The sequence below is a fragment of the Citrus sinensis genome, chromosome 3 (genome assembly GCF_022201045.2).
Source record: "Citrus sinensis cultivar Valencia sweet orange chromosome 3, DVS_A1.0, whole genome shotgun sequence".
In the NCBI taxonomy this organism is placed as follows: Eukaryota; Viridiplantae; Streptophyta; class Magnoliopsida; order Sapindales; family Rutaceae; genus Citrus; species Citrus sinensis.
Window position 1 is genome coordinate 45,580,818 of NC_068558.1, and position 20,965 is coordinate 45,601,782.

The 20,965-nt window shown below is 35.3% G+C and overlaps 4 protein-coding genes across 6 annotated transcripts; 2 read left to right on the forward strand and 2 right to left on the reverse strand.

The window, feature by feature from the left end:
- Positions 1 to 451: 451 nt before the first annotated feature.
- LOC102627762 (protein SEED AND ROOT HAIR PROTECTIVE PROTEIN-like) lies at positions 452 to 1,869 on the reverse strand. The gene is made up of 2 exons (XM_006480056.4): positions 1,064 to 1,869; positions 452 to 937 (listed from the first exon to the last, which is right to left on the reverse strand). The coding sequence occupies exons 1-2, from the start codon at positions 1,479 to 1,481 to the stop codon at positions 558 to 560; spliced, it is 798 nt and encodes a 265-aa protein (XP_006480119.2). The 5' UTR covers positions 1,482 to 1,869; the 3' UTR covers positions 452 to 557.
- Positions 1,870 to 5,890: 4,021 nt separating this feature from the next.
- Positions 5,891 to 7,538, forward strand: LOC102616112 (ethylene-responsive transcription factor RAP2-3-like). Its single transcript, XM_015530691.2, has 2 exons — positions 5,891 to 6,371; positions 6,486 to 7,538. Exons 1-2 carry the CDS (start codon positions 6,161 to 6,163, stop codon positions 7,277 to 7,279), a joined length of 1,005 nt encoding a protein of 334 aa, XP_015386177.2. The 5' UTR covers positions 5,891 to 6,160; the 3' UTR covers positions 7,280 to 7,538.
- A 2,900-nt stretch (positions 7,539 to 10,438) lies between these two features.
- On the forward strand, positions 10,439 to 12,642 carry LOC102616399 (60S ribosomal protein L19-2). Its single transcript, XM_006479944.4, has 5 exons — positions 10,439 to 10,644; positions 11,268 to 11,390; positions 11,587 to 11,900; positions 12,325 to 12,380; positions 12,459 to 12,642. The coding sequence occupies exons 1-5, from the start codon at positions 10,533 to 10,535 to the stop codon at positions 12,481 to 12,483; spliced, it is 630 nt and encodes a 209-aa protein (XP_006480007.2). The 5' UTR covers positions 10,439 to 10,532; the 3' UTR covers positions 12,484 to 12,642.
- A 519-nt stretch (positions 12,643 to 13,161) lies between these two features.
- On the reverse strand, positions 13,162 to 17,785 carry LOC102577971 (ethylene response sensor 1). Of its 3 annotated transcripts, XM_006479945.4 has the most exons (7): positions 17,476 to 17,785; positions 16,810 to 16,876; positions 15,766 to 16,694; positions 14,542 to 14,910; positions 14,152 to 14,418; positions 13,883 to 14,007; positions 13,162 to 13,742 (listed from the first exon to the last, which is right to left on the reverse strand). In XM_006479945.4, the coding sequence occupies exons 1-7, from the start codon at positions 17,548 to 17,550 to the stop codon at positions 13,505 to 13,507; spliced, it is 2,070 nt and encodes a 689-aa protein (XP_006480008.2). In that variant the 5' UTR covers positions 17,551 to 17,785; the 3' UTR covers positions 13,162 to 13,504. The 3 variants fall into 3 exon arrangements, with proteins under 3 accessions (XP_006480008.2, XP_006480009.2, XP_052294730.1); XM_006479946.4 differs by lacking the exon at positions 16,810 to 16,876 and having other exon boundaries at positions 17,476 to 17,783; XM_052438770.1 differs by lacking the exon at positions 17,476 to 17,785 and having other exon boundaries at positions 16,806 to 16,848.
- Positions 17,786 to 20,965: the final 3,180 nt, after the last annotated feature.

The following is a 20,965-nucleotide window of genomic DNA, read 5'->3' on the forward strand; positions in this document are numbered from 1 at the left end:
ATTTTTATATTAGTATTTGTGATTTATTATATTGTATTACTAATATTTTGTGTATTGGACAATTATATATTCACTAGTTATCTTTAATTTGAATTTTTTTTTACGTTATTAAAAAAATATTTCATAATTATTGAAAAAGACAAAACCCGTCCAGCCCAAGCCCACACTTTTGAAGGGCCTCAGTTTGTTTTAATATTAGTTTTTTTTTAAACGTTAAAAAATTTATATCCCCTTTTTTAATTTACCAACCTTAATTAAAAATAAATTAAATTTATTAACAAAAAGAGATTATAGGTCTTTTTTTAAAATGTTAAGAAGTTTTATGTCATATTCTCCAAATGTTAAGGTTCATTGTCCTCTTCTCATTGCAAAAAAAGACATACATTCTGATAATTCTCTTGGTTAGTTAATCAGAATAAGAATAATAAATATTATATAGAATAAATGACATTGAACTATTACAAATGATTTTGCATTAATAAAACAGAGAATAAAACATAATACAAATTACAAACAACAAAACTAAATCTGATCGTACATCCTCGAACTCTTTTTTTTTATAATTTTAAAAAAGAAAAAACACATGAAAGCTCAGGTTGAGGCTTAGGTTCAGGTTCAGGTTCAGGTTCTGGGGTGAAGACGAAAGGTCGGAGTCGGTATAATTTGATATTTTTGTGTTTGAGAATGCGATAAGTGTCAAGAGGAGCACCACTCATCCCGTTATTGATATCAGTTGGAACTTTACAGTTCTCCAATGGAGAGTTATCCACCTTTGCTTTGCAATCTGTAAGTTTTGAATAGTTCCCCAGCTTGGAAATTGAAACAGGCAACGTTGCAAAAAAGTAACCCTTCTCATCAGTTGCAGGACTCAATCTGGACTGAGTTGTCTCGTACCCATTCTCATCATCACCGATACATGTTATTCTTGCTTTAGCACCTGCATTATTTTTTTAATAGGCAAATATGAATATATATACGTACATATATAAAACAAAAATATGCCAATTTTGATCACGAAAGTAACGTAGATTAATTAAAAACAATTATTGAAGGCAGAAATTACCTTTGATTGGAGTAACTTTTTGGCCAGATTTACATAAAACAAGGCCTTCAATGCATAGGGGGAGTAGCTTTTCCGTATCTAATAGCTTCGGATTTCCAAGTCCTTGTTTTGGGACAACCCCGCCGCCGTAACCTTCTGGCTTCAATCTGTCGAGGTCGGGTTTGGGGACATTATTGCTAAGATCCTTGGGCTTATTTGGAACGCTTAAATGGGTTTTAGGGACGTGATCGGTGAAATCTTTTGGTTTGTTTAGTTGGTCAAGTTCTGGCTTTGGGATGTTATTATTAAGTGGGACATCTTGATTAATTGGTTTGTTAGGTACTGGGACTTGTGTATTAACATAATCAGCAGCAGAAGCAATTGAAAGTGATAACAAGAGAAGCAAACATGTTGCGAAGAAGAAACGGGTGAGAGCCATGGTGCGATATGCACAAGTGACTTGTGATGAAATCGAAATTAAGCTTCAGTATATTGGTGAATTGAAGGAGTAACGCCCGTGGACTTAAATAGGGAAGGATGCTACAATTGTTTTTTTTTTTTTTTTTGGTCTTATCCACGAGGTATCCTGGGGAGGGCCCCAACTGTGGGAGACACCTTTAAGCCCGTACCACAACTCAGACTAGAAGTCCCCGCTCGAACCGGGAGGCACAGGTTCTCCCAACAAAGGCGACTTCCCTGCGACTCGAACTGGGGAGCAAACCCAGTCAAGCCACTTAAGGGGACTCCATTGCCAGTGGAGCCAACACTTTGTTGGTTGCTACAATTGTTTTTTCTTTTAAAATAAAGCGTGCAAGCTAGCTAGCTAGCTGTGGAAGAATTTAGTTGTACAACTGACGAGAAAGAAGAATATAAATGAAATTCAGAGCACTGAATAGTGATCGTGAATGCTTGCTTCCTCCATGGAGAATGTATATCATCTGAACGCGACAAGCATTAACGCAACTGAAGGCTAGCTAAAGCCAACCCACAACATGCCTAAAGACGGCGGAATTTGCAGGCATGATCTGTATTTATTCAACTGAAATTCGTCTTTTATCTCATTATTTATTCTAAAATAAACACGCGCTCAATTACAAGATTCTACCATATATTTCCTTAGATGCGCATAATTAATTAATATCAAGCTGCCAACTAGTTGAGTTAGAATGGTAAAAATTTTTATATTCAAGTACAGAAAATTTAGTATTTGAATTCTATTCATATAGATGAGAAGGAGATTATGTTGATATTAAACTAAACTTTTTTTTTTTAAATGAAGTGATGCCAAATATAGCTTTATCTTTTAACATAAATATTAAGTGTATGTTTAATATGACTTATATAATGATTATAAGTATTTATTTAATTGTATAAGTTTTTATCAAAATTTTTGTTTGTTGTTTGGTTGTTTTTTAGTAGAACTTTTAAAAATTAAATAAATTATTTCCCCTCAACTTGTAAAAACTCAAATTTTGGGATTTTGGGATAGAAATTGAAATTTTTTTTCAAATATTAAAATGTCTAAAATATTCTTTATTTATTTGATAATTTTGTAATATAACTTTAAAAAACTTGTCTATTTGAGTAATTTTTAATAAACACTTTTATTGACAACCAAATAACTAAATTTTTTTTATAAAAACTCTATTTTTAAAAATTTTATTAAGAAAATTTTACTTAAATAAACTCTATTTGAAAAGTTATATCAAATGAAGTTTTACACATACATAGATTTGCATTTTATTTCTTTTGAAACTCAAGGATCAAAACCCCAATTTGCCAGTTCTTTCTTGCATTTAAAGTGTAGGTAAGTCGAAATGAAGGGCATAGTGAAGTGAAAACTTGATGAGAACTAAAGTCTAAAATACATCAATTGTCATGTATATACAATGATTTTTTTTCATACATTCACTCTCTTGTATATTTCTTCATTGTAACTGTAATTTTTCTGACAAATTTAATTGAAATGAATGAATAATATACATTATTGATTTTATATAATAATTTTATTTATTGTATAGATCATATGGTATGTATTAGTGATAATGTTGATAATATATTAATTGGAGAATTTCTCTAAGATTCTTAGGACAAACCACAAATTACTTCTAGGTTATGAGATTTTTAGCGTCCACAGTTAGTAGGACATACACCTTAGGATAAAACTTCATAAGTTCCAAGATTTATAACTTCTAAGGCTCCCAAGATCATTTATAGGACAAACTACATAGGATAAATCTCTTAAGATTCTAAGGTTCTTAAGATAAACCAAATATGACAAACCTTTTATATATCAAGGTTCCATCATTTTTAGGAACCTAGGATTTTAGAACAAAACTCCAAATGTTTCAAGATTCCTAAGATCTTAGAATCCGATAACAAACCACCTAAAATAAACCTTTTAGGTTTCAAGATTCCCATTATCCCAAGATCCTAAGAAAGATAATTTAAGATTAAAATATTTCATGTTATGATATGAGAGAAGGTTTACATGTCCGTGTGTAAATCAGCATGGGCACAAGAAGACAAATATCATCAAGTGCACAAGAACAACGACACTTGTCATCATAACAACGACGACTCAGGTCAAATCAATTTTGCCTATAAATACATCTTCTATTCTTACCTAAAGGCAGGCAAAACACTCACTTGATAAAATGAAATGCTGACTCTCTTTCTATAATTTCTTACTCTAAATTCATATTTCAAAAATTCAGTGACTAACTTGACCATTAGAAAGTTTATACCGAAAAAGCTAGTACTTTGATCTTTTTCTTAAGTTTGTAGAACATCATCTAACAAAGTTGTCCTCGTTATCTAAGGAAGTGGACTTCTAGGAAAAATTCATAGGCCTATGAAGACTAACCCAAAGAAGAAATTCATCATCATTTGATCCAAAAAAAAAAAATCAATCTTAAAAGAGTCATTCTTGGTTGGAACCACATAATAAGTTGGGACAAAAGTTGCACTAATATGTGTCATATCTCTTCTGGTCTAGCTGGGGATTATATACATTTTGCTTCGTCTCTGATGAGAAAATGTCAAGGACCATGTCATTCATGCATACAGTAAAATTAACCGCCAATAAAGTTTGATATGTTTTGATTAGTTTATGTTAAGACCTGTCAAACAAATCATAAATAAGACAATAGAGATTATACTATTATCGGAAAAGTAGTATAGCAATAGACAATAATTTTTTTTCCAATCTCAAAGCTCTATATATCCAATAGTTTTGAGATCGAGTAACTTAGTTGATATCAACTTGTTGGTGAAGATGTAAAATCCAAGTACTATAAAGCAATTAGTAAAATGCAAACTACATAAATAGAAAGTGCTATAAATATATTTTTTTTTTTGTTTTAACCACGAGGTGTTCTAGGAAGGGCCTCAACTGTGGGAAGCACCTTTAAGCCCGTACCACAACCCAGACTAGAAGTCCCCGCTCGAACCAGGAGGCACAAGTTCTCCCAACAAATGCGACTTCCCTACAACTCGAACTGAGGAGCAAACCCAGTCAAGCCACTTAAAGGGACTTCATTGTCAGCGGAGCCAACATTTTGTTGGTTAGAAAGTGCTATTTTATACTTCATTAGACAACTAGCAAATTAAGCCTAGCCTACCAGCCCAAAGAACAAGTTAATTTGATGCCTTAATGCAATAATATAGCTAGCTAACTGAGACATGTATTTCAGCCAAGGTGGTTAGAAACACTTCGGAGTTTGCAATTCACAACGAAACGGAATGACTTGAATTTGGATTTCGTATACTGATGAAATGATATTATACTATTGGGTAAATACAAGAAAATATGATCGGTGTGTGTTGAGGTCGGATATCTTAGGAAGCACGATAGTTTAATAATAAACCGACATCCCCACAATCCAATTCCACATTTGTGAAGGACTTTATATACATACGACACAAGATGCTTTTGCACTAATTAGAACAACATGAGATCCAAAATTCTGCTCGGAGATTATAATAACATGCCGCAACCTATAAATTCATTAGAAGAGTTCAATATGTACCTTTTACTAAGAAATCGCAAGGCTACAACCCTAGAACCCACAATGGCCAGTCACCAACTACGTACAATAACTGCCAGCTAGACACGTTATTTTTTGGGCACAGCTCCTGTGCTTGAACAAATTTGTACAGGAGTCAGGTACATGCAATCTTTCTTAATTAAACTATTAAAGTACGAAAAACAACGGGTCATAGTTGTTTCACATAGCCAAATCATATGTCCTAATCAGCACATTGTAAACTGACTATGTATGAACTAGTCATCAACTCTGACTTTTCTTGTTCTAAAGTCTTTAACTTACCAAAAGCCTAGATGACAATTTGACTTTGACTACTTACAACCAATTAAGCTGCCTGTCATCCAAATCGATAGACAATAATATGTCACAAGAAGTGAATATTATTTGTATGTGAAGTACAACTACGTATATATATATCCATAATCCCATAAGAAATGCACAATAAATTAAGGCTTATTGGCTGAGTATAGCAGTCCACATCAGAAAATCATAATAATTAAGTAATTAATTATATGCATACGCCAATTATATAATGAAATTAATATCAATTAGAAAATAAAACGTAGTGTCGTTTTAGAAGTCCCGCGTGCGACACAAGCAAGCCCTATGTCTCTCACTCTCAGAAGAGACGGAGTCGGTTCTATATTACTGTTAGAATTTAAAATTTATCCAATTAACGTGACCGGTCGTAATCCCTCGAGAAATTATATAATGGATTAGCCAGCAGCCACATAAGCAGAGAGCATCGACTTTTAGTAAAAAAATCCAGCACAGATTGAATATTGATTACTGCAGTACGAAATAAATAGGAAAAGCAGGAGTGGAGAAGCTTCCGAATCCTCGATTAGCAGTAATAGTTGTATTACTGTCATGCCCCCACCAACTTGCTTTCCCCCCACTACAAAAACCCCTCGGCCTCTCCCCTGTTCTTATCCACGATCAAATTAATTCGTAAAACCCTTTGAGTTCTCTCGCATCTTCTTTTCTCTTAATAATCGCCAAAACCACAGCCTGACCTGATCGCTAGTTTAGTTTCAGTGCTTTATTATTACATTTACTTGCGGAAAGAATGTGTGGCGGTTCTATCTTAGGAGACTTCTTTCCTCGCCACGGCGGCAGCCGCGTCACCGCTTCCGACCTCTGGCCCAACTCACCCTTCGCTGCTACTAAACAACTCCCTCACAACTTTGAATCTACTCCGTTCTCCGATGAACACCAGTCACTGGCCAAAATCAAACGCCCTCAACCCCCTTCATATCTAAACTCCTGTTCAGCTTCAGGTACGTACAATGTTAATATCTGAGCCTTTTTTTTTTCCTTTGTTTTTTGTTTAATAATTCTATTTATAATTAATTACAAGTGTCTGACGCTGATCTTTGAATAATATTGAACAGGTGATGAGAAAAAGCCCAAGAGGCAGAGGAAGAATCTCTACAGGGGAATAAGGCAACGCCCCTGGGGCAAATGGGCAGCTGAGATTCGTGACCCAAGGAAAGGAGTTCGAGTCTGGCTCGGCACATTCAACACTGCCGAAGAAGCAGCTCGAGCCTATGACAAAGAAGCCCGCAAGATTCGCGGCAAGAAAGCCAAAGTCAACTTCCCCAACGAAGAGGACGTCTTCACCGTCACCCCTGCTGCTGCCGCCCATGCTTACCATCATCATCAGCATAATCATAATCCCACTCCCAGTCCCCTTCCTTCTCTTTCCCAAGAAGATCTTTTTAGTCGTAATAACTCATCTATAAGTAGTGTTGGTTTTGACTTGTATGGTTATGATCTGAACCCCCAGATTGTTACTTCTGGTGGTGACGAGAATTCCGGGACTGGTTCTGGTTCTGTTTCAGAAGGTGGGTACGATTCCACAGAACTTATGCTGAATTGCAACCAGAATGTCAATGATGGTTCGTTTGCTCAAATGAAGGTGAAAGCCGAAGAACAAGAAGAAGAAGAAAAGCGAAAAGCTGAAGAGGAAGAGAACGAAGTGCGAAAGCTGTCTGAGGAGCTTATGGCGTACGAGAATTTCATGAAGTTCTATCAGCTTCCGTATCTCGATGGGCAATCACCAGTGTCTAATAATAATAATAATAATAATAATATTAATATTGTTCACGAAGGTGTTGTCGGTAATCTTTGGAGCTTTGATGATGTTACTGTTGCCCCTGCCCCTGCGAACTCCAAGGCTCTGTAACTGTGTCTTTGATTTATTTGTTATTCCTGTATTTCTTTTTGATTTATTTGTTAATCCTGTATTTCTTTTTTATTTAAATGTGTATAAATTCAGTGGCATTGATAATCTCGGGTTTTAGGATTATGTTTAATTTTTAAAGAATCATGTTGGATAGAGCCTGGAACTTCAGATTGCTGAGAGAGTTAAATGATCTTGTAATTTTCTGAAGCAGAAATTGTACTTCATTCAATTCATATAACATTCATATCGTTCTGATTAATTATCCCTCTCTCTCTCTCTCTCTCTCTTATTTGCCAAGCCAATTGGGCTTGTCCCTTTAAGGCTGAAGCTTCAAACACTTATGATAGTATATCTTCTGTCTGATTGAATATGGTCTTGGCGTTTGAAAAAGCTCTCTTTTTTATGCAGAAAAATCAATAAAATATCTGGACTTCGCTTCAATTCTTAAATCATCTGACAATGTACATTTAAAAAAAAAAAAAAAAACAATTGGTGATCCTCGCAATTCCATTCAGTGGGCGTTGTCAATATATTTTACTAAAAATTAGGATTAGCAAGAATTTAGAAGTCCCACTACCAGCGAGAAAAGCCGAGTATCGAATGCGGCGCGGTGGTTGGTGAGGATTAGGAAGCAAAGGTGTAAAGCATGCAACTTGCGAGTTTTGCCAAATAGCGAATATGGTTTTGGTACGTTTTCCAATCCCAGCTGCGCTGGCGCTACTGGGTTTTGACCTTTTCTTCACTGTGGGCGCACGCAGTTTGGGCTCTGGAGACTTGTACGTTTCTGTCTCTTGCTATTCGTACTACATATTACTACTGTACTTCATATCCAAGTTTAGGTTGTACTGCCCAATTTCTATCGCCATGAACTTGTCCTCTTTGTGACACGTGTGTCTAAAATTCATACAGATGGTAACTTCACGTTACTATCATTTATCACATGGATGTTTTTTTTTTTTTTTTTAGAATACAGCATTATGATTATTGTGCATCTCGTATAAACGGTATAATATTTGCGTATTGATAAACGTTTAAATTCTTATATAATTTAACGTGTCAATATATTTATCGGCCACATAAAAATATAAAAAATGAATGTAATTAATATATTGGGCGAATAAAAAATAGAAAAGTTAATACAATTAATATAGTGGGCCATGTGAAGTCATTCCTCTACTAGTAATGCATTCACACATTGTTTATACATGAAAAAATTTGTATAAAAATTTATATATATGTAAGCATCTATATACTAAAATAAGAGATCTCTTATTAGACAAAGGGACTCCTCGTGTAAATCCTCTCATATTTGTTTCTTAAACAGAAAATAAAGGTCAATAAAAAAGTGAGAATTTTCCATTTTGCATTAGGAAAAAATGTCTCAGAAAATGTGGTGTAAATTGAAATGTAGTGAAGTGTATTTAGTAACATCTGCATATTGTTTCATGAGTTTCTCTATTTTGATACTAAATCTTAAAAGTAAATAGTGTTAACTTTTCAGAAGTAGTTTATTAACATTTCATTTTTACATAAGCCCTAATATATAAATTAAAGACAATTTAAGCTTACATAGATTTTGGTTATTACACAATAAAACAACACTTTCATAATATTATCAAATGTATGAACATACTTTGCTTTTTAAACTCATAGCAACCACAATAACATCATTTATCAAGTATCAAACTATTTTTTAAATTAGCAACTTAGTTCTTTTGCACAACACATGTAACTTATTTCATTAATCATTACAATATCAAAGTAGACATTTAGTGGATTTGGAGAAATTTGAGTTGAAGTAATGATATTTGACTCCCTCAATTTATCCCATCAGTCCCTATTTTTTAATTAATATTATTTATTTCATAATTACTCTTATTAAAAAACTAAAAAATAAACATTTTTTATTCTCTCCCAAGATCTCTATAGATTAACTTCTCATCTCTCATATATCTCTCCTTTTTTTAAAAAATGATTCACAATTTGAATCAAATATTAACTCTTAATAAAATCTCAAATTGAAATTAAATAAAACATTAGATCATCACATAAAATCAAAATTAATATTATCAATAACAACAAAACTTAGTACTTGTTCATAAAATTTAACAAAATGAGATATTCAAACTCATTATATGTTAGTCGAGGTGATGAATTGATTATGAAGAAGATAAGTGGATGTGGTGGTGATGATGGTAATAATGAACTTATTATTAATAGAGATCAGTGATCTTGGTGATGAACTAATGGTTAGCGAAGAGCGAGAGATGAGGGAGGGCGAGAGGAAGGGGGAGAATCAAATATTAGAGTGGGACTATTAGCACCCCTCCAAAATCCCTTTGGAACCCCCTTTATCAATTATAATTCATTTAATGTCAAAAGTAACCCTTTTCTAAATAAACATTATTTTCATTTATAAATCTTGCAATTTCTAATAACTTTCTCACTCTTTTAGTCTTAATAATTGTATTCCTCTCTTCAAACTTTCTTTATTATTTAATTTCTAAAAAAATCCAAAAGAAAAAGTAAGAAAAAGCTTATAACATATTGAATATTTTATGGGTCCAATACAATTTTATCGTACATATAAATTTTGGGTGCAACAATTAGTTTGAGAATCCTTAAAAAATTATTTGTAGTGAGATAAAATTTTATTTAATTTATTTTCTCATAATGTTGTATCCTAATTTTGTTGCTACATATATTACAAGAGTATTATTTTGGCTTTAAAATTTGCTCCTTAAATTTAGATTAATTTAATGATTAAAAAAAATTATAGATTGCTTCTTAAATTCATATTATTCTGATGATTTAAAAAAAATTTATATTATGCAAGCAAAATGAAATTGAAGAGAGAAAGAAATATAAATGAGATTAATTTTATTTATATTTATTCTTAAATATAATTATAATATCACGTGAATTTTATAAGACCAGTGAAAGGGTGTCAATAGTCCAACTCAAAATATTAATAATCTTTTGGGTTAAGTTAGTTGTCACATCTCACTACCCAGCCCAAACTTATATATTCTGAGGACGATTATTAGAAATTTCTAACACGTGGGCATCCAAATAACCGTAACTTGAATGAATCAAACCCGAACCCGCCCAAAAGGAAAGAAAGCGAGAGCGAACCCACATCAGTTGGAAACCCTAGAAGCAGAGCAAACACTTGGCATGAATATAAACTTGAATCACAGAAACAGCATACCTTATCTCTTCTCATTCAGCAGCTCCAGTTCCAAAGAGAGAGATGGTTTCACTCAAGCTCCAAAAACGGCTCTCAGCGAGCGTGCTCAAGTGTGGCAGAGGGAAGGTCTGGCTTGATCCAAATGAAGTCAACGAAATATCCATGGCCAACTCACGTACGTCTTCGCTCTCTAGTTTTGCCCAATATTTTTCCTGTCTTTTATTTTCTTTCCGTCGATCCGGTAAGTTTTTGTTTCTAGGGTTTCTTTAAGCTTGCCGAGAATTCAATATAAATAAATAATGTAAGAAATGAAGGGTTAGAGTGCTTTTTGGACTATGGTTGTAATGTTTGCAGAAGATTTTAAGCTCGTTTTATTTTCTGAACTATTAGCTTATACTTGATGTATGCTCATTTTCATGGCTCCTAATTTTCTACGATAGTAATTCGGTTTTGCTCGTACGGAATTACTTGCAACGTTTTAAGATTTGCGTTTAATACTTGAGTTTAAGCATAACCGTTCTCGCCTTTTATATATATCGGGAAATTAACTGCACTATTCAAATGCGTCAAGTAGTTGTGTGTTGAATGTCAATCAACCATATGCTGAACAAATTGAGGATACTCATTGACATACAGGATTTGTGTGCTTGCTTGTGATAATTATTACAGGTGCTGTCAAGTACATAGATGTTTTTTCTAGTTATCAGTCCTAAATACAGTTATAGGGACGTTTAGGAATTATTTATTTATTTCTCTTTTTATAACTTTTTTGTTCGTTTATGTTTTTTCAAATTGCAGGCCAGAACATCAGGAAGCTGGTCAAGGATGGCTTTATCATCAGAAAACCAACCAAGATTCACTCCCGTTCACGAGCTCGACGCATGAAGGAAGCTAAGAGGAAGGGTCGCCACTCTGGATATGGTATTTTTCAGTCCGTTATATATTATGACATTTTTGGTTTGGAACCATTATGTTTGGGTAGATTTCTTATAAAAAATTTGATGCTGTAGGTAGATTTCTCTATTGGTGTTCTGTGCACTGAAATTGGCTGCTAATATTTTTTGTATTTCATTATCAAGATGTTTGAATGAAGTTTAGTTTTGCTTTATTATTCCAGGTAAGCGCAAAGGTACAAGAGAAGCAAGGCTGCCTACAAAAGTCCTGTGGATGAGAAGGATGCGTGTCCTCAGGCGCTTGCTCCGCAAGTACAGGGAAGCAAAGAAGATTGACAGACACATGTATCATGACATGTACATGAAGGTTAAGGGTAATGTATTTAAGAATAAGCGAGTTTTGATGGAGAGTATCCACAAGTCGAAGGCTGAGAAGGCTAGGGAGAAAACTTTGTCTGACCAGTTTGAGGCTAAACGGGCTAAGAACAAGGCAAGCAGGGAGAGGAAAATTGCTAGGAGGGAGGAACGTTTAGCCCAGGTAAGGGCTTTATTAGCATATACTATAGAAACTCAGAGCTGATATTGATGAGGATAATTGAGTTGTAGGACTACTATTTGTCTTCCAGAGCCTCTCACAACACTAAATCTGTGTAGTGCTTGTAAAGTAATATTACCATTTTCTATTGTGCATGCCTTGAACATAGATGCCTGCTGTGGGGTTCTCTGAGACTAATAAAATGCCCGTTTTGGTAATCCAAGTCACAATAATGTTTGTAGCAAATAACTTTTGTTCTCCAATCCTCTCATTGTCTTATTGCATCTTGTTAGGCGTGACTACAACTGTAATTAGCCTGGTTTTTTTCCTTCTTTTTTCTGCAGTTTTTATCAAATCTCTATGTTCTTAACAATGTCTTTTTATCCTATTTGTTTAGCATTCTTATTATTCTTTGTTCTGTGCACAGGGGCCTGGAGGAGCACCAACAACCGCACCACCTGCTGCTGCATCTCAGTCAACTGAGTAAGTATATATTATGAAAGAGTCAATTATAATGCAGCTGATTGTTTATCAATTTGGTAATTCTTATCCTCCTTGCAGGGTACCCAAAAAATCTAAGAAGTAAAACGCCTGACAAAGCAGTGAAGGATTTTGACCGTAGGTAGCTTGCGTCCTCTGTTACTGTGGCAGAGCAGTTTTGTTAAAGGAATGTTCTTTTTGGTTTCTTTTGGACCTTGTTACTTAAATATTGCAGATGAAAGGAGGTTTCTTAATACTTGCTTAATTCAATTTTTTTCCCCATCTTTTTTTTTTTTTCTTTTCGGTTGTTGACTGGTTTTATATACATGGGTTTTGTGAAGTTTCTGTGGTTCTCTACATCCTTTTGATTGGTTAATGACTGTCGGGGCTTTTCAGTGCCTATGGATGCAGTTCATTCGTTCTGAATTTTGATTATAATATCAAAATAATCAAAAATTCAAATGCAGATAAATATTGCATCTAGTTTTCCCTAAAAGTCTCATCTAATTCCATTTGGATGTTCTATTTCGTAATGGTGGGTGTTATGAGTTGTTCCATCTCTTCAAATTGCTCCACAAATTGAGGATTGGTTTAAGATGGGTTTGAAAGATGGAAATTTGTCATTACAGCAGGTGCCGAATAATCCGACTAACAACAGATACAGTTGGAGGCTGTGTTCTGTTGTTTATGCCAAACAGACGTCTTCAGAACAAAGAAAACGTTTGAAGCAAGTATTTTCATTAAGGGAAGAAAAGGGGCATTTGACGGATATAATAGTTCATAGTTGATCGGAAAAAGGGATGCGCCCATAAGAAGCGTCCTCGTCCCTTGGCATTATCACACAACCCAGTATGCAAATACATATTTCTTGGCCACACCCAAAATAATTGGAGAACCATGTAAATAGTTCTTCGCAGTCTGTGCTCGGGCATAAACCGAAATCTGTGGACCTAAAAATCTTTTGAATATTATAATCAAAGCACTACAAGTATACTGCACTCGATAAGCTTTCATTCTCTATTGACACATGATAAAGTTCAGCATCCCAGTTCCTCTCTTGCACTTTGCCTCAAGCAGCATCAAAGGGAAAATCATCACTCAAATAAGCTCTATCCATATCACAGTACCTAAACACTTCTTTGGTAACGCGATTTGGTTGAAGCTATTTGATCATTATCCCTAAATAATGGTTTAGGTCCAGTGAGATCTGCACTTCCATGGCTGGCTCGGCCTTTCAGTGCAACTGGGTGTATGGGTGAACCAGGATTGTTGCAAATCCCAAGTTTAACAAGGAATGTAACTGTGCTTCCTTTGTCAAGGCCTTCGCTCTCAAGCCAAATGTGACCGCCCATGAGATTTACAAACCTGAACCAGTCATAAGCAAAAGTTGAGGAATATTTTAATGAGCAAGGAATGAGAGAAAGCAAAAACCTTTACCCTATTAGGTAGTTTCAAATCCAAGGTTCTGCTTCAAGTGTACTGAAAGATATATTTTATGACATTACCGTCTACAAATCGCCAGTCCAAGTCCTGCTCGTGGTGTTTGGCATGAACTACCTCGAGACTGAGCAAATTTTGTAAAAAGAAGTGGAATATCTTGTGGAGGAACGCCACAGCCAGAATCATTAACCTGCAGTGCAGCAACAAATACGACAGTGTTTTCAAAGGAAAAGACTAATGAAAAACCCAAATGAGATAAGCTAAACGGAAGTTAAATGCAGTAGACTAACAAAAAACCCAAATGAAACAAGCTGAACGAAAGTTAAATACACACCTGCACACGTAGGTAGAAGTGGCCATCAGTTGACACTGGGTAAAATTCTGGTGGCCGCCAGTCACTTAAAGACTCCGGCTTTGCAACAGAAGCTATGATCGAAACATAACCCTCTTTTGTGAACTTTACAGCATTACCCACTATGTTTAAAATAGTTTGCATGAGCCGTTTCTCATCCCCAACAGCATAAGTAGGTAATTCTGGGGCCATAATCAAAGTCATGGATAACTTCTTACAAGATGCAACGGGCTTTATCAGCTTAATGACCTACAATCACAGACATTAAAATAAATAATGTAATCCAGACACCCGCATGCAAGAACTGCACGGTGCAAGCTTAGTTCCAACTCTATAGGTAAAGTTTTGAAGTACAGAACTAAAAATAATTACCTCTCTCAGAACTATCTGAAGATTGAATGGTCCATTGTCTAATTCCAGGCTACCATCTTCAAGTCGGGAAAGATCTAAAACATCATCAACTAGTGTTGTCAAAAGGTTGCTACTCTTTAGAACTGTCTCTATCATAACCCTTTGCTCCGGAGTTAGATCAGTCTCCAAAAGAAGTGAAGACAATGCAATAATTGCATGCATCAGAGTCCGCATTTCATGGTTCATTACAGCACGGAAATCATTGCGAGCATGGATTGCCTTCTCTGCCTCTCGACGAGCCGAATCTAAAGCAACATTCTGCTCCATGAGCTGATTGCGGGCCCTCATAGAGTCCTCAAGAATAGCAGCATGTGAAAGAGCAACAGCTACCTGCATGATTATCAAAATAGAATTTGATCACGGAAAATATGCCAAAGAAACAGTTCTCCGAGATTACAAGGGAATACCAGCAAGTAAAGCAATGAACAAAATAAAGTTGAGGAGTTGAGGTGAAAATTACTATACAAAATGAGACAACTTACAGAATGGAAGATAATAGTTTTTTAAGCAGCACATTAGGAACTCTCTCTACGGTACACCTTGTGATTATAATGTTCTAATGAAACCATTATGACTTAACATCATTCTCACATTCTTTTAAAGGACGTTAGTTTTGCTGGTAGTTTTCAATGCAGGGAACCTCCAGAGTGGTTAATGGAGACATTCAAGCTTGCTAGCTGCATTATTATATTAAAGGCAAATTTTAAATGTCAATCCAAAAAAAGGTGCATCCCTTGGATCCAGTTATAACTTAACAGAGTAACTGCAAGACTAAATAACATGGCCATGAAAAGTATTGGCAATGGACTGTTCAGTAGAGGCTACTGTCAAAGCAAAATCAGAATCCTTATGATCATTTGCATATGGAACAATAGATGAACCACAACCTAAGAAAACTAAAAATTGACTCTCAAGGCATGCCTCCGTCCAAACTCTTTACCATCTTTGCCAAATCTGAGAAACTACTAACCATTCTATAACTAATCTAAGACAGTAATACAAAAGTAAGATAAAACTAACAAAAAATGTGAAGATATCCCGTGCAAAAAGATGAATTCTTAGCAAGAAATCCTGTGCAAGAACTTTTAAAGATTATTCTTACCTACACACAGACAACGTCAGTTATGCTATAGTTCGAAGACAGCCTATTAAGGAGAGAGAAAGAAAAGAGTAATCGCAAAATACCTGATCTGCAACAACGTCAATAAGCTCCAACTCATGGTCTCGCCATTTTCGACCACCGTCGGTAGGGAGCATCAGAACCATGACCGCATAGCTCTTTGCAGGTAATTCAGGCCAATCATTAATTTGGAAATTTGAGAGATGTAAAAGAGGTACTCGAACAGCAACAATGTCAGGGGGCACGTATCTTCCAACAAGCAGTCTGATCCTCGCCAATGGGCAGTTATAGGGTAAACGCATTGCTTGAGCACTATTAAAGACATCAGTGACTATAGGAAGGTTTATTGGCACGGAAGATCCGATTTGTATTTGGTTGTTTAGAGTATAAGAAAGTTCTAGATTTAGACCAGTTCGTGATGGCATCCACAATGCACATTCCTCAAGGCCCAGCGTTCTTCCCAGCTCAACAAGAGTGGTTTTGAGAATTGTATGTCTGTCTAGTGTGCTTCTAATTTCATGAGTCAACATTCTAACATGTCTTCCTGTTTCTTCTTGAGTAAGAATAAGGCCCATCTCTCTATCAAGTTCGTCAGCCCTGTTCTTCAGAAATAATTCCCTCGTTTTGACACTCAACAGATCGGGGATGATGTGAACAAGCATCAAAGCAGTTATACATGACACAAAAGCACAAGCCATCTTTGCAATAGTCATCACCACAGCAACAGCTTTGGAGTGCACAGTGAATGTCCACAAGCTTATGAAGTGAGTCAGTCCACAAAGAATAATAAAAGAACCAAACTGCATAAGCACCCATCTGTATGGAAAGAAGGCTGACTTTTGCACAAAATATATAAGTTCCACGGGTATGGAGAAATATGCTAGAGCAATCAGTATATCTGAGATATACTGATATCTCACCAGGAGTTCATCAGGGGGCCATTGTGTATCAATGCAATCACAAGACTCCATATCCAAAAGTTGCCTCAACCAATCTGAAAATAAGCAGAATAGGTATAATCATGCCAATATCGGATGTCTCCAAAGAGAAATATAATCATGCCAATATGATATAACATATATCTAGACCAAAAGGAGAAACATACTTACAGCTAAGGATAGCTAAGGAATATAAGGTAAAGCAGGATATTAAGCACAGATTACATCCAACAACATTCTGCATCAACAGAAATTCTCAGTATCTTGGTCTTTATAGTGTTTCTAAGAAATACTAAAGTTAATTACACCATTAAAACTTTCCCATCTTCTACAAACTGTCTAAGTTTCTCTATTATTTCAAAAAAAAGTATAACTCCCATATATATTCTAAATTCTTTAAAGCATCCACCCATCTTTCAGAATTGTGTTGATTTAATCATCCTCTTCATAACCCTCAAGTTAGATCTGCCCTTGAACCTTAAAAACAAAATCTAATATGAAAAAACCACCATTTTTATTCAAAGGTAGGTAACAACACTTTTTGAAACAAACTCACTTCTCTTCCTGAATATTACCAGAAAAAAACAATTGCACTAATTTTACAGTTCATAAAAATCACCCCCAGGGGTCGGAGATCAAGCATGCATAGTTACAAACTCCCTCAAAATTCACTCTAATGATGCTTTTGGTTGTAAAGCTAATAGCAAAAGTAGCTGTTTGTTTATTTAACGACATGATTATCCCCCCCCCCCCCACCCCCCCCCCCCCCCAAAACAGCAACTTAGAAGACGATAGAGTAAAAAAGTTAGGACTGATATTCACAAACAGGTTCATTACCAAGTTGATACGAAGGAGAGGAGTACACAGCCGCCAGAAATTATTGGCAGAGGAACAGTGAGTGATCTGAGCCATCCATTTTAAGCTGTAAAACTAAAAGAGCCTACTAGCTGTTCCATGTAATGTAAGCAAAAAATAGTAGGAACAAGGAAAGTGGAGGCAACTGCAACTGGACAACGAGACAAAACATTGCAGCACCAGTTTCTGCACGTGCGAAGAGGGTTCTGTTGACGCTTAGAAATCTTGCTCGCGCGTGTGTCCCGTTCGAGTTGGTGATGGTGACCCGGGTACAAGTTCAATGAACTCTAGGAATCTCCAAATGGGAAAAGTATTTGAAGGTCCAATCCTCTCGCTGAGACCAAAGTAGGTGGCTATGGGCTAGGAAAAAGGTTGAAAAAATAAATTAAAAAATAATGTCTCTTGGCGTTTGGCTTTATAAAACTTAATAAATAAATCCTGTTTCTCATATATTAAAAAAAAAAAAAAAAAAGAGTTGGTCAGTCCTATATATTATTATTATAGCTCTATTACCCAACCCCATTAACTATCTCGAGCCAGTGCTTTACTGCTTTAGTGCCACCATGTGCTGGATTAATTACTAAAATTAGAGACCCTTTGATTGCAATTTGCACATAACATCTTCCGCCCTGTAATCAACCCGTGATTTCTCCCCAACAGTTGTACTTTATCGTCGCTCTTTTTAACTTTTAATTTAAGCCTTCAGGAAAAGTGGGGTGAGAAGAAAAAAATTAAAAATAAATAAAAAGTTGCCACATAATTAATTACAGGAGCATCTAGTCCTGGGCTTTTTTATTTATTTTATTTTTTTTTGGCTTTCAAGAGATGTAAAATTAAAAGTTAAAAAAAACATGAAAAAACAAGTCAGGTAAAATTCCATCGCAGTCAAACGGATATCCATAAAAGACAAAAGGAGGACTACACCCAACCCCAAGGGCCAAGGCAACAACAAAGTCTACGAGTCTCTATCTTTCTCCCAAGTTGTGAGAGCTACAAATATTATAAAATACATTGCATCTTCTTGAGGCCTGGTCATCATGCTGTCGTCAAGAATTTGGAAAGTGCTACAGCCACACTTTTACCTGAAAATATTATTATACTACACGCCACACGGATGCGATGTAACAGCAGGCCCTATATTTTGCTTTTGTCCTGGATAAACAATAGTTGGGGATGACACAAAAAAAACCAACTTGAATTTTGATTCATTGATCCGACATGAATCTGTACCTATCTGATTATTTAATAATAATAATAAAAATATATATGTTTTTATTTAAATTGTGTGTCTTTATTTAAATTAAATTAAATTTTTTTTGTTTATATTTAGTTATTTCTATAATTTTATGGTCGAGATATTAATTAGAGTTATTTTTATATTTAATTTCAATATATTAAGGGAGGTAAATTTAAATTATTTAAATATTAAAAAAAATTAAAAATTTGAGCTTTTATAGGGCCTAGGCCCAACTCAACAAATTGTCATGTCTAAACAATCGTTCTCTCTAAAACTGAAGGTTCTTAAAACTTTCATTAATCCGAATATGGATGATTTAAAGACAATCAAATTTAAAGTCAAAAAGATTCTTGAAGATTTTGATGAAACGAATTCGAGTGTGTACCTGCAAAAAAAATTTCCGATACTCAAGTTAACATTTGTGGATTTGAAATTGTTTAGATCTAAATTTCTTTTGACTTTATTTTGAAAAATAGTCAAAAAATCATTTCTCGATCCTTTTAGTTTTTTATTTATACCCAAAGATATAGGATAGGCAAAATTATTTCAAACCCAGATCCCAATCATCCATTTCCTCCATTTAATTTACGTCCTTAGATCTGGTAACTATTTTTGTCTATTTCTAAATTGCTTGCACATAATTTAGTTAGTAATCACATGCTGCTAATTGCGAATATTTTTTTGTTTGATTTTCACTTGTTTTCTCCCCGACCTTTTTTTTGGTCAATTTATGAAAATTAATTTTCAATATTGGGTTAATGTAAGCCATGTCCGCATTGATTCCTAATCCAGAATCGTAATATAAACCGTACTTGCATTGATCTTTAATTTGGGACCAACACAAGTTATATCTATTATCTGAATTAATGATTTTTGATGAACACATTGTGAAGTGACGATAATTTTTTGCACTTACAGGAACTGATATCATCACCACAGGGCGCATAGTAATAGCATCATCCTTTTAGTAAGAAAAACCACATAGAAAAAGATATTGTTGTTGATAATTAACGGCACAATCTTTACAAGAGCACGAAAAGGTATTAGATCATGTGCTGTTAAGTATCAAGATGAGAATTAAAAAATAAGCACCATTACAAGCAATTCAATATTAAGAAAAGATAAAGACAACAAGATTTAACGAAAAACTTTCTTCTACTGAATCATCATCAGCGAAGACAAAGCAAATTAGTGGAATCGATTGTCAGCCCAACGGCAAAATTTAATGGCTCAACAGGTGGAATAAACCACAAGATCAAAGCAACGAAATTCTATCGTATATCAACACGCAATGACTAATAATATAAATCACTATGCTAAGCAAGTAGGAAGAAATAGGCATTCATGATATTAATTACCTCACTGCACATGCATCACAAGTTAAGAATACATAAAGAGTAAACAATTAGTTGAATTATACCCTATAATACTATGCCTTTGAAAAGGCTCCGTACAATTTGAGTAAAATCTTTGGCTATACTTGGTTTTGACAGCAAAAGACATGATTGTAGAGCGATTTTGCATGGGGTCGCGTGGTTTTCATGACAGCATCATCGTGCCCGGAAAGGTTAGAGTTAAGAGTTGTTTATTCACCCGTAGGAGCCACCCCCCCCCCCCCCCCCTCCCCTCCCCCCGGCTTCAGTACCTTGGTCTTTGCGCATGGCTTTATGAAGTTCCGGCTTACGGTCCTCCAGGGCAGGCACTTGTGGCACCAAATGGTATTTGGGGCTGATGGCATGGTTATTAACATTGCCAGCGTTCTTCCTGGAGCAGCTACTAATCCTTTCAAGACCGGCTATTTCCAGGGTGATGCCTTGGCACCACTGGAGTCTATCGCAGCATGTCTAGGGCTATTTGGTGCCGGAGCTTATGCAGGACTTCCTGGAGATTTGAAAGCTGACAAGGTAAGCAAGGCAAGTTACAATGCTTACGGCGCTAGGGGCAGCAAATTTCTTCTGCCAGCCATATGGCTTCCGGTCAGCTTGGACTGTAAAATTGCTGTTTGATTGAAGGGATATCTAAGTAATTAAAGCAATACATTGAATGGAAGATTATTTAGGAATATGCAGCTTCAACCATATTACTACTTGATGCAATTGCAATCTGTTTACCACCATTACTGTGGATTGCAACCAACGGCTATTTCACTCCTCGATTAAAGACAGTAATAGAATATAATCTCTATTGATCATATAATAATATCTTTTCAGACCAATGAGTATAACGTGAGAGATG

What these genes read in the sequence shown, in the direction of transcription:
- LOC102627762 (XM_006480056.4), bottom strand. Translation starts at nt 1,481, where the DNA reads ATGGCTCTCACCCGTTTCTTCTTCGCAACATGTTTGCTTCTCTTGTTA. An exon ending in AAAAGTTACTCCAATCAAAG is followed by an intron (nt 938 to 1,063) that starts GTAATTTCTGCC and finishes AAAATAATGCAG; the next exon opens with GTGCTAAAGCAAGAATAACA.
- LOC102616112 (XM_015530691.2), top strand. Translation starts at nt 6,161, where the DNA reads ATGTGTGGCGGTTCTATCTTAGGAGACTTCTTTCCTCGCCACGGCGGC. An exon ending in AAACTCCTGTTCAGCTTCAG is followed by an intron (nt 6,372 to 6,485) that starts GTACGTACAATG and finishes AATATTGAACAG; the next exon opens with GTGATGAGAAAAAGCCCAAG.
- LOC102616399 (XM_006479944.4), top strand. Translation starts at nt 10,533, where the DNA reads ATGGTTTCACTCAAGCTCCAAAAACGGCTCTCAGCGAGCGTGCTCAAG. An exon ending in GGGTCGCCACTCTGGATATG is followed by an intron (nt 11,391 to 11,586) that starts GTATTTTTCAGT and finishes TTATTATTCCAG; the next exon opens with GTAAGCGCAAAGGTACAAGA. An exon ending in GGGAGGAACGTTTAGCCCAG is followed by an intron (nt 11,901 to 12,324) that starts GTAAGGGCTTTA and finishes TTCTGTGCACAG; the next exon opens with GGGCCTGGAGGAGCACCAAC.
- LOC102577971 (XM_006479945.4), bottom strand. Translation starts at nt 17,550, where the DNA reads ATGGCTCAGATCACTCACTGTTCCTCTGCCAATAATTTCTGGCGGCTG. An exon ending in TTGACGTTGTTGCAGATCAG is followed by an intron (nt 14,911 to 15,765) that starts GTATTTTGCGAT and finishes ATAATCATGCAG; the next exon opens with GTAGCTGTTGCTCTTTCACA. An exon ending in TTCAGATAGTTCTGAGAGAG is followed by an intron (nt 14,419 to 14,541) that starts GTAATTATTTTT and finishes CTGTGATTGTAG; the next exon opens with GTCATTAAGCTGATAAAGCC.